The following is a 14504-nucleotide window of genomic DNA, read 5'->3' as shown; positions in this document are numbered from 1 at the left end:
ATAGTTACTATTTCACTTTCATTTTGATGAAAGTGAAAGAGGAGAGTGAAAAAGCTGGCTTGAAACTCAACATTCAAAAAACTAAGATCATGGCATCCGGTCCTATCACTTCGGTCCTACGGCAAATAGATGGGGAAACAATGGAAACCGTGACAGACTTTATTTTCTTGGGCTCTAGAATCACTGCAGATGGTGACTGCAGCCATGAAATTAAAAGACGCTTGCTCCTTGGAAGCAAAGCTGTGACCAACCTAGACAGCATATTAAAAAACAGAGACATCACTTTGCCAACAAAGGTTCGTCTAGTCAAAGCTATGGTTTTTCCAGCAGTCATGTATGCATGTGAGAGTTGGACCATAAAGAAAGCTGAGAGGCAAAGAATGGATGCTTTTGAACTGTGGTGTTGGAGAAGATTCTTCAGAGTCTTTTGAATAGTTCAAACAGGTTCTGTCAAGTACAGTTGTTGTCTAGGTGGAGAGATGAAGGCTTAGTACTTCCCACTCTTTCTGCTTTCCTGAGGTTTCTCTAGTATACTCTCATAAGATTCTTCCCCAGCTGCTCTAAAAAAAAGCAAGGGAGGAATCTGGACCAGTGCTTTCTAGATCAGAAGAGTATTCCTTAGATTCTGGTGTACGCATATGCCACTGGATTAGTCCAGATGAAAGCTTAGGGAAGTACACCTTCTCCAGGCAGCTCTTTAGGAAACCGCGGGGAGAGGGAAAGTTTTCCCGATCCCCACGCCAAGTAAAAGATGCACAAGCCATCTGAAAAAGGAGGGTAGTATTTCTTCTCGGCATGAACTTGCTCTGCTGGCTCCAGCTGCAGCGCCACGCACGTCCACTAGGGACCGCGCCAACGACCCAATCTGGGCGGGCAAACCGGGCGACGCCCCGCGCGTGCTCACTTGGTGTAGCGCTTGCCTCTGACCCTCCGCGGACAGCCTAGCTTTGGGCTGCTGCTCTTCTGGCGCCTGCCCTAAAGCAAACTTCTAGCAGCTGGGTACGGTAGCTCTTTGGGGACAAAAGTCTTCCCTCTGGGGTGGGCTCCACTTCGCGCTCACGGGTCTTTCGGGCAGACCTGAGCCGGCAGGTTTCAGAGGGTGCGCTGTGCTGCTCTCCGGGGACCAGGAAGAGGCCGGGCTTGCGCGGAGTTGGGGTTGACCTGGGCTGGGGCCCGCGGGACGCCGTCGCTGCCCGGATGTTGCGATGGCTGATCGGGGGAGGCCGAGAACCACAGGGACTGGCCGAGGTAAATCCCCGGGTGGACCCTGCCTGCCGCCGCAGCGGCCTAGCCTGCCCGAACTGTGGCTGCTGTCTGAGCCCGGCTCGCGTCCGGACGTGGGAGACCCGGCGGAGGCGGGGCCTGCGGGTTCCGAGGGCGAGGTCAGCGGGGGTGGGGGGCCCTTTCCCTGAGAGGTAGACCCCGCTTCTAGGAAATGTGGAGACGGAAACTGATGGAGTCCGACGACTTAATCAAGGACGCCCAACTAGTCTTCTGCCTGCTTAAAGCAGTCTCATTCTAAATAAAAAGCATTCAGTTTAGTAGAGAGTAAGTCGTGTGACTGCAGATTTACACTTTTTGGTTTGTTTGATACTTTGTCACTTCTCAACATCAGCTGATGCGTGCTCGGGGAATATGAAGTTAATTTCATTAATTCTGTGAAACCAAAAAAGATGTGATTATTTTAAAAATCAATAATTTGCTTAAAAGTTAAAATTATATTCGAATTATCTATTTTGAGTTCCATAGTCACACTTTCTTCATGGGCCTGAATAGCCGAATAGACTTAAATGTTGAGAATAAAGTAGTTTTGGAACCTGGAAAGTATTGAGGTCTGGAATTTATTTCAAATGCTATTCAAGAATAGGATTCATGTTGAATTTTCTCTTTTTTTAATAGGGAATATTTTTGATTGTTAAGAAAAACTTGCGTTGTAAGCAGTCTTCTCCGTTTTAACTTCCTCATATCTTTGCAGTTGAGGCTTATTATCGTTATCTTAAAAAGTATTTCTTATTTAAAATTAGGTTTATTACAGATAGACTTAAATTCTAAAGATTGTGGAAGAATTGTGGAAAATTGACTAGTTCATGTGTGATATATATGACAGCTCCTTATTAACCCAATTATTTTTTAATCATAGAATTTGATTAACTAATTCTGCCCTGTTTAGCAAATTTTCATTTGGAGGAAGTAGTATACAGTTTTCAAACTTCTTGCATTTGCTTTTTCTCATCAGAACCACTGCTAGAAGGGCGATGGGATAAATGAAAAAATTACTGCTTTGAGTGGATTTTTTTAAAAACATTAATGAGTGTTAAATTGTATATTTCGTGTAAAAGTACTTGTGTTTTATAACTGCTGTGAATTTGTACATTATTCGAACCAGTGATTTTCCATTCATTATGTAAGAACTTAGTATCTAGGCTTCTAGTTTAAGCACTGTTTGCCTACTGGGATGGTTTTGCCCCTTAGAGGACATTTGGTAATGTCCAGAGACATTTTTATTTGTCACTATTGAGGGGTTTGGGGAGAGGTTGGATATCTATTGATATTTAGTGTGTAGAAGCCAGGAATGATGTTCAGCATCTTGAAATGCACAGGAAAGTCCTCAACAAAAGAATTACCTGGTCCAAAATGTCAGTATTGTCACCTTTGAGAAGCTACAATTTAGAGGTTAAGGAAACAAGTTTTATCATGAAATAGTACTGGAGTTGACTATAGAAATGGAGTTGGTAAGATCTACCTTACAGAATTATTCAGTGAGTTATAAGCCATATGTGCCTTTATAGAGTGTCTGGCGTATGGACTGCCACTCATATATTTTCAAATAGAAATAAAGGTGTGTAGGTCTTAGGACTAAGCATCATACTGTGTAAATTTACCAATTTATCAATATTGTCCAAAGTTGAATTTATTGAATTCATTGACTGAATTATTTCACTTTCCCTTTGTTCATTCAGTACATGGGTCGAGTGCCTGTAATGGGGTAGGCACTGTTTTAGTCTATGTTATATTTTACCCCTTTGACTTAGAGTTGTATTTATACCACATTTTGAGAAACGTTCATTTTAAAATATTGTGTTGGTTTGGCCTGTTAGTTTTTTAGATCAGGTTTATTGAGGTATAATTTCCATAAAACAAAATGCCTCTTTTAAAATTTATTTTGACCTGAAAAGATTTAAATTTATGATGTGGATTTGTGCTAAGAGAAATGTTTTATGTTAAATTGGCAGTTACTTAATATTAGGGGAAATAATATATAGTATTAGGATATCATATATTACAGTTTCTAAAATCTTGTGTTCTTAGATGTATACCATATAGTTTTAGTCCAACATGATCTTTTACCATAAATCATTTTATGTTTTTTTCTGTTTCCCCCATTACAAGAAATCTCCTTTACAGACAATAGGTGAAGAACAAACCCAGAACCCCTACACTGAACTGCTTGTACTGAAAGCTCATCATGACATTGTACGGTATCTGGTACGGTTAGATGACTACAGGTAAGCAGCTCTGGTTATTCAATTGACTACTGTTTGAAAAGAGTTTTAGGAATTTTATATTAAAAACAACTTCCGAATTAATCCAGCTTTTCTAAAAATTTTGGAACTGATCAGTAATAGCATTTAGTAGAAATTGACCTCAGTGGCTTGATGAAATGTGTGTCTGAAGTCTTTTTGCTCAGAAGTTAGGGTCATTTCTGGTGATTTGATGGTTATTTTTGCTTGTTCAAGGTTTGGGGTTTCTTTTTTGTTATTGTTTTTGCTGCTGCTGCTGCTGCTAAGTCATGTCAGTCATGTCCGACTCTGTGTGACCCCATAGACGGCAGCCCACCAGGCTCCTCCATCCCTGGGATTCTCCAGGCAAGAATATGGGAGTGGGTTGCCATTTCCTTCTTGTTTTGAATATTCAACAAATACTGTTAGTTTAAAGGAAATATATGGCTTTAAAATGTTGGTGGGAGTTTTAACTGTATGTAAAGGTGAATCTAAATTTGAGAACCAACCCAGGTGGATAGTGGTAAACAGCTCACCTGCCGCTGCAGGAGACGCAGGAGGTGTGGGTTTGGTCCCTGGGTCAGGGAGACCCCCTGGAGAAGGAAATAGCCAGTGTTCTTGCCTGGAAAATCCCATGGACAGAGAAGCCTGGTGGTCTACAGCGCAGGGGGTCACGGAGTCAGGCATGAGTGAGTGCGCACACACACACACACACACACACACACACACACATCACATACACACAAAATGTTTAAATACCAGGTACCTCCCGGGAATGTACTATTTTCAGTGGAAGATTAGGAAAGTATTTAATCTGAATTTTTTGTTATTCAAAATGTACCTTATTCTTTTCTTTCTTTCTTTTTTTTTTTTTAACACCAAAAACATTTAGTACTGGGTTATAGCTAGTTAGCAATGCTGTGACAGTTTCGGGTGAACAGTGAAGGGACTGAGCCATACATATCCATATATCTGCTCTCCCCCACACGCCCTTCCATCCTGACTGGCACACAACATTGAGCAGAGTTGCATGTGCTATTCAGTAGGTTTTTGTTGTTATCCATTTTAAATATAGCAGTGTGTACATGACCTTCCCAAAGTCCTTAACTATCCCTTGCCCCCAGCAACCATGAGTTCATTTTCTAAGTCTGTGAGTCTCTTTCTGTTTTATTTTGTTTATTTGTGTCATTTCTTTTTAGATTCCACATGTAAGGGATGTCATACGATATTTCCCCTTCTCTTCATACTTACCTCACTCAGTATGATGCTCTCTAGGTCCATCCATGTTGCTGCACTGGCCTTATTCCATGCTTTTTAATAGCTGAGTAATACTCCCTACATTTCTCGCTCTTTGCATGTGGATATGTATGTGTACACACATCTGTGCATTCTGATTTATTTACCCACTCCGCTGTCAGTGCACATTGACCTTGTTTCCGTGTCTTGGCCACTGTACACAGTGCTGCAATGGACATTGGGGTGCATGTATCTTTTCAGGGCGTGTTTGTCTTTGGAAAATGCCCAGGAGTGGGATGTAGGGTCACTTGGTAGCTCTGTTTTTAGTTTTGTAAGCAATCTCCATACTGTTCTCCATAATGGCCTATACCAATTTACAATCCCACCAACATCGCAGGAGGGTTCCCTTCTCTCCACTTCCTCTCCAGCATTTGTTGTTGGTAGGTTTTTTGATGATGGCCATTCTGACCAGTGTGAGGTGATATCATTGTAGTTTTGATTTGCATTCCTCTAATAACTAGCAGTTTTGAACATCTTTTCATGTGCCTATGGGCCATCTGTATGTCCTCTTTAGAGAAATGTTTATTCAGGTCTTCTGCCCATTTTTTCAGTGGGTTGTTTGTTTTGATGCTATTAAGTGTCTTAAGCTGTTTGTAAATTTTGGAGACCAATCTCTTATCAGTCACATCATTGGCAAATATTCTCTCTCAGTCTGTGGGTTGTTTTTTTTGTTTTGTTTATTGTTTCATTGCTGTGCAAAAGCTCTTGAGTTTAAGTAGGTCCCATTTGTTTATTTTTGCTTTTATTTCCATTATTCTGAGAGATGGGTTAAAAATGATTTTGCTGTGATTTATGTCAGAGAGTGTTCTACCTATGTTTTCCTCTAAGAGTTTTATAATGTCCGATCTTACATTTAGGTCTTTAATCCATTTTTCACTTATTTTTGTGTGTGGAGCCAAGAAATGATCTAATTACGTTCTTTTACATGTGGCTGTCCAGTTTCCCCAGCACCATTTGTTGAAGGGACTGTCTTTCCGACATTGTGTAGTCTTGCATCCTTTGTCATAGATTGATTGATTAGGTGCATGGGAAAATGTACCTTACTCTATACTTCCTTGCTAACATTTATTGTGTTTAGTATATTTACTAATAGAGAAGGTGTATAGGTCTTGGGCTATAGGTTTAGCTTGTTATTGATCTGTATATCTGTTTTATTAAGCCTCTGTTCAACTATATGCTTATCCTGTGTAGCCTCTATCACAGATAACAATTACACAATTAATTGTGTAACTGTATAATATTTATCTTTCTCTCTAGATGAGAGTGAGGGACCTCTTTTTTCCTTATTCTCCACAGTATCTTTAGTACTTGGCATGGTGCCTTACATGTAGCAGGTAACTAATAATTGTTAAATGAATGGATGACTCCCTCAACTATTAACTGTACATGTTGCATGCCATCCTGAATTCCTAACTCCACTTCTCTTGTCTATATCAACTATTCCACTGTCATCTCTTAATTTTCTCTCTTGTCTTTGATACCACCTTTATTCTTTTTCATCCATTTTGGACTCAGTGAGTGACTGCTACTGTGATTATTTCCAGTTCTCAGTATCATTGCTAATGTCCTTTAACCTTGTCTTCTCTGCTCTTTTTATGTCTTTGGTGTTTAGTTGATTGTCCCACGTACAGTGCAATTCTGGCACTGTCTGGAGTTGTGTTGAATTTTAAAGGTTAAGAGGACAGTCCTGTTTAACAGTCCCTTCACCACAGTCACAGCTGCAATTTCTGGGATTCCCAGGCTCCCTGCACTTTTGGCCAATTAGCTACAAATTCCCACTCCCCCCTCAGGTTTGATAATTCTCTAGAATGACTAACAGAACTCAGGAAAGCACTATATTTATGATTACAGTTTTTAGAAAATTAATTAATTTTAGTTGGAGGCTAATTACTTTACAGTATTGTAGTAGTATTTTGCCATACATTGACATGAATCCGCCATGGGTGTACGTGTGTCCCCCATCCTGAACCCCCCCTCCTCCCTCCCCATCCCATCCCTCAGGGTCATCCCAGTGCGCCAGCTCTGAGTGCCCTGTCTGATGCATCAAATTGGGAAGGTGATCATTTCATATATGGTGATATACTTGTTTCAGTGCTATTCTCTCAAATCATCCCACCTTCACCTTCTCCCACAGAGAATATCTGTGTCTCTTTTGCTGTCTCACATATAGGGTCATTTGTTACTATCTTTCTAAATTCCATATATGTGCACTAATATACTGTATTAGTGTTTTTCTTTCTGGCTTACTTCGCTCTGTATAATGGGCTCCAGTTTCATCCACCTCACTAGAACTGATTCAAATGCATTCTTTTTAATGGCTGAGTAATATTCCATTGTGTGTATGTACCACAGCATTCTTATCCATTCACCTGCTGATGGACATCTAGGTTGCTTCCATGTCCTGGCTATTATAAACAGTGCTGCGATGAACATTGGGGTACATGTGTCTTTTTCCTCGGTGTGTATGCCCAGCAGTGGGATTGCTGGGTCATATGGTAGTTCTATTTCCAGATTTTTAAGAAATCTCCACACTGTTCTCCATAGCGGCTGTACTAGTTTGCATTCCCACCAACAGTTTAAGAGGGTTCCCTTTTCTTTACTCCCTTTTCTCTCCAGCATTTATTGTTTGTAGACTTTTTGATAGCAGCCATTCTGACTGGCGTGAGATGGTACCTCATTGTGGTTTTAAATTGAATTTCTCTGATAATGAGTGATGTTGAACATCTTTTCATGTGTTAGTTAGCCATGTGTATCATTATAAAGGATATGGTTGGGGCTAGCCAAATGAAGAGATACAAAGAGTAAAGGTCTAGAGGGATACTGAATGCAAGGTTTCTGTGTCCTCAGGACACATCCCCCTTTCAATGTATCAATGTGTATCACCAATGAGGAGGCTCCCTCAAACTTTGGGTGTCCAGAATTTTTATTGGGGTTTTATTACATGGGAATGATTATTTCACTTACTTGCCACATGACTGAATTCAATTTCCAGTCCTTCTCTACCTGTTGTCCCCTCCCTGAGCCCCCAGGTTGGGAGGTCAGGATGATATCCCATGGCTCAAAGTCCCAAACCCCTAATTACATGGTTCATATTTCCCACATGGCCAGTCCCCATCTTTACATTGTCTAAGGGTCCACCATGAGGCATGTCGTTAGCATAAACTCAGGTGAGGTCTGAGGGACCCAGCTCTCCTTTAGAAACCAGGGACAAGCTAAGCCAAATTACTGTATGAACACATGCTCCTCAGATTTTAAGATTTCATGTTGATTGCTATCCTGCAAAATGTCTTCTTGACTATTCTTATTACATAGTTTGAAGAATCTGAAGAAAAGGCCATCTCATAGAGTAATGATCATTGTACAGATACTGATCCTTGATTGCATTTTCCCAGTGTGGTGCTTGTGTGAGGGCTAAGTCGCTTTAGTTGTGCCTGACTCTGTGACCCAATGGACTGTAGCCTCCCAGGCTCCTCAGTCCATGGGATTCTCCAGGCAAGAATACTGAAGTGCGTTGTCATGCCCTTCTCCAGGGGATCTTTCTGACCCAGGGATCAAACTTGCATCTCTTATATCTCCTGCATTGGCAGGCAGGTTCTTTACCACTTGTGTAGACTTCATTTATTCAGTGATGTAGTAAATGTTTTGTCAGTAGTGCAGAGCTATAGAAGAGAATATGAGTTATCTATTGCATTGTCAAATATCAGCCCAAACAGTGACTGCAGCCATGAAATTAAAAGACGCATGCTCTTTGGAAGAAAAGTTGTGAAAAACCTAGGCAGTGTGCTAAAAAGCAGAGACATCACTGTGCCAACAAAGCTCCATATGGTCAGAGCTATGGTTTTTCCTGTAGTCATGTATGGAGTGAAAGTTGGGCCATAAAGAAGACTGAGTGCCAAAGAATTGATGCTTTTGAACTGTGGTGTTGGAGAAGACTCTTGAAAGTCCCTTGGACTGCAAGAAGATCCAGCCAGTCAGTCCTAAAGGAATCAACCCTGAATACTCATTAGAAGGACTGATGCTGAAGCTCTACCTGATGGGAAGAGCCAACTCATTGGAAAAGTCTCAGATGCTGGGAAAGATTGAGGGCAGAAAGAGAAGTGGGTGGCAGGGGGTTGAGGTGGTTGGATGGCATCACTGACTCAATGGACATGAATTTGAACAAACTCTGGGAGATAGTGAAGGACAGGGAAGCCAGGTTTGCTCCAGTCCATGGGGTCACAAAAGTTGGACAACAGCTGAGCAACTGAACAATAGCAACAGAAGCAAACAATTTATTTCACTATTTCGTGGGGTGACATGTGGGTAGGCCCAGCTTAATGTGTTCTGTTGTCTGTGCCAGGATCAGCTGATCTTGTTTAGGCTCACGTATGCCTATGTGGTCACCTGGTGGATGAGTTGGGGTTGGCAGGGTTAGAATGGTCTCAGCTGGGATGACTGGGGATCTCTCCATGTGGTTGCTTGAGTGCTATTTCAGTAGAAATGGAATATAAATACCAGTAAAAGTGCAAGCCCCAGTGTAAAACTCTTCAAGTCTATTTCCAGTATGTTTGCTGCTGTTTCATTGGTTAAAGCAAGTGAGAAGCTGGCATGAATTCAGTAAGTTGATAAATGAACTCTATCTCTTGATGGGAGAAGGAACTAAATCCTATTGCAGAAGGTGGTAGATATAGGGAGGGAGATTGGTGGTCATGTTTATTGTATACCACAGTGAATCTAAATGTCTAGAAAAGATTTTTTAAAAAGGCCAACTTTTTTGGCTTTTGCAATCAGGTGAACATATTACTATATGAACCACATTTAATTCTTTGTCTTTAAGTCATGACTATGTCAGAATTTGCATATAATTAGGTATGAAGTTTTCACTCAGTTGCAGACCTGAAGAACTTTTGATCTCTTGTTTGAAAAAATTTAATTCTGTAGTGTACTTTAAAAAAACCCGAAAGAGTCAATATTGGCAAGAAATACATAAAAAATATGCAAACGTTGTAACTGTTATAAACAGAAGAGTGCAATGTTTTCATTCTTAGTAGTTTAGATAGTTCAGATATAGCTTTACCATTACATATGTACATTATTTATGCATTGTCAAATTACAGAGATACAAATTACAGTTTTTAAATATTATATCATTATTCCTTTTACGTTTTTATTTAGTTTTTATGGACATCACATTCTGGATTTTTGGTCAACTGTTGTAATCCAGGTTTCACGCTTCAGGTCTTTAGATAATATCATTTTATTGAGAATTTTGCAGAAGGATTTTCTTGTTTTCTTGGTGGCTCAGCTAAAACCAGTGAGTGGAAAATTTTCTCAGATTGGTTTTTGAAGATACCAAATAAATCCTGTATAACCTAACAGACAGCTGCCTTTTCTTTTCTTCTTTAGTATTTTTTGAACATGAAGTGAGGGTCATATTGATTGGGAGATCACTAAAGAAGGCTAAGCCTCAGCAAGAGTCTTCCAAAAAATGGACTGTGCTAAAATTGCATGTAATACTCTAGCATTTTACACATTAAACTAAACTGAGTTCATAACACATTTTAAGAATAGTTTTCTCTGTTGCTCATTTGACCATCCCTTGCTTCTCCAGGAAACAGACAAGGTTATGTAGGATGGTGATCATGACTGGAAAAGAATCAGATGACCCATGAAATGCCAGGCTGGAGACAGAGTGTACCCCAGGATGACTGTGAAGCTCTACATTCACAGGGATCTAGACAAACAGTACAGTTGGATAATTTACTTACAGTGAACAATATGTTACATCTTTAAGAAAATATTCTAAAGCTAAGAATAACATTTAGAGAATAGAAATCAGTAGTCAAGACCATTTAGATCCTCCTAATACCTCAGTTCCCTGGGAAGTAGACAATAAAATGGAGTTAAGCATGAAAAAGGATTGTTAGAAATCCGAAAGGAAAGGGAAGAAGGGGAAGAAGGAAAGGAAAAGAAGGGAAGAAGCAGGATTGGACTAGGGGAGCCATCTCAAACTGTGATGCAGATCTGACCAAGTCTGTAAGCCCAGTATGGAGCTCTGGAGGAAAGAATGCTCTTTAGATGGTCCTGCATTAGGGAAATAACTAGGACTGTTTAACCTGCATTGCTTGCTTCCGCCACCTTCCTGGCTTCCACCCCAGCCCACCTGGGACTGGGGGCCAGCTGAGATAGTTTGCGTGCGTGCTTAGTTGCTTCAGTCGTGTCTGACTCTACGACCCCATGGACCATAGCCTGCCAGGCTCCTCTGTCCATGGGATTCTCCAGACAAGAATACTGGAGTGAGTTGCCATTTCCTTCTCCAAAGAGATAGTTTAACTTCAGCTTGAAAGCCAAAATGGACTCTGAAGTCAACACTTGAAGGCAGATTAACCACATTCTTTATAACTGGGCAGCTAGTCCTGTCTTGAAGGGGTATCTGCAAGTCAAGATCTATACTGCCTTTCTATACAAACTCCGTCTTGAGATCAGTAATGTTTGATGAGAGTACATTTTCTTTATAGAAGAATTCAAGCTAGGAAGAATCATAGAATTTGACTATTATTTTGCCATCTCTAATAGAATAACAGATTTAGGCAATGCTTATTGATAGCTGTTAAGATCACACACACACACACACACACACACACACACACACACACAAGATTGCCAGAAATTGTAGTTGGGGTATATAAACTCCTAATGAAGTAGTCTTACCAAGTTATGATTGAGCCTCTAGATGTCTCAGTTTACTAGAGACACAAAGGACACAGATGCATATCAAATGGCAACACAAGAAGGTAGTTAACAAAATCCAGACTGTGAGAACTCTGAAGACAAATGCTTAATTACATGGAAAAAAATATATGAAAAAAGAATCAATAAAATAAGAGAGACTTTAGAGATAAATCAGTCAGTTGCAGTATATGAGCCTTATTCATGGACTGTATTGTCCATGGGGTCTCAAAGAGTTGGACACAACTGAGTGTCCAACTTTCACTTTTCACTCGATCTTACTTCTAATATACTTAAAAAACATTGTGAGACAAATTTGACTACATTGTGGTGACGTTAAGGAATTACATGTTAATTTTAGTTGTGATGTAAATACATATTGAAGTATTTATTGATGAAATGAAATATGGTGACTGGGATTTGCATCAAAATAATCTGCAGGGGGGGGCGGGTATTGACTGTGGTATGAAACATTATTGGTCGTAAATTGATAATTATTGAAGACGTGATGAGTACTAGAGATTTTTGTTATACTGTTCTCACTTTTATATATATTTAAATTCTTCATAATGAGCAGTTTAAAATGATATATATTTGATATATAGAGAAAAAACCTCCAATTTAAAGGCTATTTTTGTTTCAGCATATTTTTTCTTTGGTATTATTAGAAGCAGGAATCACACACATAGACATGAACCCATCAGCTTAATAGCTGGATTACTAGCTAGCAATCCAGCTAGCAAAAAGCTGGATTAAAGGATGTAGCTTTGATATACAACCACAGTGGGTTTCCTGATTTTCACCCTGAGTTATGTAGACTTATTCACTGAATTGCTGGTACAACTGGACATTTGCAAGCTTCCCACTCAGATGTAAGTTTACCTTCAAAATAAGCGCAAACCAGAATGTTTCCTTGCGGTGCTGGGCTTAGTCGCTCAGTCGTGTCCGACTCTTTGTGACTGCGTGGGCTGCCCGCCAGGCTCCTCCGTCCATGGGATTCTCCCGGCAAGAGTACTGGAGTGGCTTGCCATGCCCTCCTTGTTCCCTCACTGTGAACAGACAAATCTCAGAGAACCCAGAAGGGTCTGATCTGAGCATACTCAATGCATTCTCTTAAACGTATTTATTACTCAGTGGGACAGAGAGGCCAAGGATATTTCTCTAATAGAAGTTCCTTCACAGGTATTTGAGCTCAGAGTGTTGTAGTTTCCCACTAATTTAAGTCACACAGATTTTTTTGTATTCTAATACTTATAAACTTGATGTAGTTTAACTTTGTGATTTGGGGGAGGGGAAAGCTTATCAAAGATTTTACCTTTGCAAGTAACTGTGGGAACTATGGGATTTTTCCATCTTTATTCTATTTGTGAGATGTTTATATTAGAATTGTGCTAATTAAATACATGTGCTTGTGCTTAGTCTCTCAGTTGAGTCCAACTCTTTGTGTTACTTAGTCAAGGGAAAAATTTTTTGATGCTAGAGTAGATCATGAAAGGGTCAGCAACATCAGTACCTATGGTTCCTGAAAATGCTTTGAAGTTGCCTTCAGCTTCTCTTACAAGTTTCTGTCTACAGACTTCTCTAATTTTCTTCAAGTAATCTAGCATTAACATAAGTAAATGTTTATTTTAAATGAACATTTTGTTATTTTTTTATTTTTGTCTGGTTTCTGATATTGTATTAGCATTTTTCAACTTTACTGCATTATAAAAACTATATACTATTTTAGTTGCTTTATGATTAGAAAGTACTTGTGGATTTGGTGGAAGGGTACTTTTTCATTGTCATAATAATACTCTATTTTTATTTTTCCAGTGCTTTATGGTTATGTAAATATTGAATACATGAAAGTTTATGTTCAGGTTTATGGGTTATCTTTTTTAATGTCCTTTAAGGTTATATTTGAATCTGTAGCACCTTTGATTTAATTAAAATAAATTCTTCTGAATAAGAACTATTAAATAAGCACTTAAGTGATGGCCATAGGAATTACTTGTGGAAATACTTTATTTTATACAAATCTTCGTGAACCTTTGCTGTACTTTCAACCCACAGTTGGCAAGAAAGAGAGTAGTTTTGCTGAGCTATCCAAAGGAAGGTGTTTACAGGAACTGTTTCCTATAAATTGAAATAAGCCTAACAGAATTCTCAGTGGACTAATAGTTTGGACCCTGTAGCATTCCATCATACTGCAGACTGTGAGCCCTTCAAGGATAGGAACTTATCTCACTGATCTTTACTCTCCGGATCAAGCATATAAATATTTAAAATTAATGCTTAATGTATAGTTAAAACTTACTAAATATTTCTAGAATAAGTAAATCATTGACTCTCACAATCAATTTAATTCTCATAATGAGGAGAGGATGGAACATTCTAAAAGTTCTGCTATAGGGCTTCAGAAATCACACTTCATTTTTTAAACTTTTTTCAAGTGTATAGTTTTTGCTTAGTCATTTAATTTTATAGTCTCATTGAGTTATTTTTAAAGACTTGGTATTATTAATAAGTTGAGAAAACTTGAAGGTTATGCATAAGAATGAGACAGGAAAATAAAATTTATTTTGGTATGTCGTAAGCTGGGCTTTACATATTTTGAACTTCTGTTTTTGTTGTGATAGTATGTTGGTATTTTAGTCATAATAAAAGGAAAAAGTGAGGTTACTTTAATACTATTTAGGAATCTATTTTACAGAGCCCCTTTAACACTTAAATGTTTGCTTATTCACACTGCTTGAGAACAGTGCTTTCTTGATTTTATTATAAGTCAGCCACTGTGACTTTTATTATGTCAACCACTGTACAAATTATTTTTCTTTTTTTTTGCCTTTTTAAAAAAATGTATTTATTTTTTAATTGAAGGATAATTGCTTAACAGAATTTTGTTTTCTGTCAAACCTCAACATGAATCAGCCATAGGTATACATTTATCCCCTCCCTCCCGTCTCCCGCCCCATCCCACCCCTCTAGGTTGATACAGAGCCCCTGTTTAGTTTCCTG

General features: G+C 39.2%; 1 protein-coding gene across 1 annotated transcript in view; it reads left to right on the top strand.

Annotated features, from left to right (window-relative positions):
* Positions 1 to 1005: 1005 nt before the first annotated feature.
* The window catches only part of WDR41 (WD repeat domain 41), a 43827-nt gene continuing 30328 nt past the window's right edge, over positions 1006 to 14504 (top strand). Inside the window, exons 1-2 of the mRNA XM_020902685.2 lie at positions 1006 to 1248; positions 3391 to 3506. Coding sequence (XP_020758344.1) covers positions 1198 to 1248; positions 3391 to 3506 — 167 coding nt within the window. The 5' untranslated portion in view covers positions 1006 to 1197. The remainder of the gene's footprint in view (positions 1249 to 3390; positions 3507 to 14504) is intronic.

Source organism: Odocoileus virginianus, chromosome 6, assembly GCF_023699985.2.
Source record: "Odocoileus virginianus isolate 20LAN1187 ecotype Illinois chromosome 6, Ovbor_1.2, whole genome shotgun sequence".
Taxonomy (NCBI): Eukaryota; Metazoa; Chordata; class Mammalia; order Artiodactyla; family Cervidae; genus Odocoileus; species Odocoileus virginianus.
Note: the sequence above shows the minus strand (reverse complement) of the source record. Positions and strands in the feature narration are given on the sequence as shown.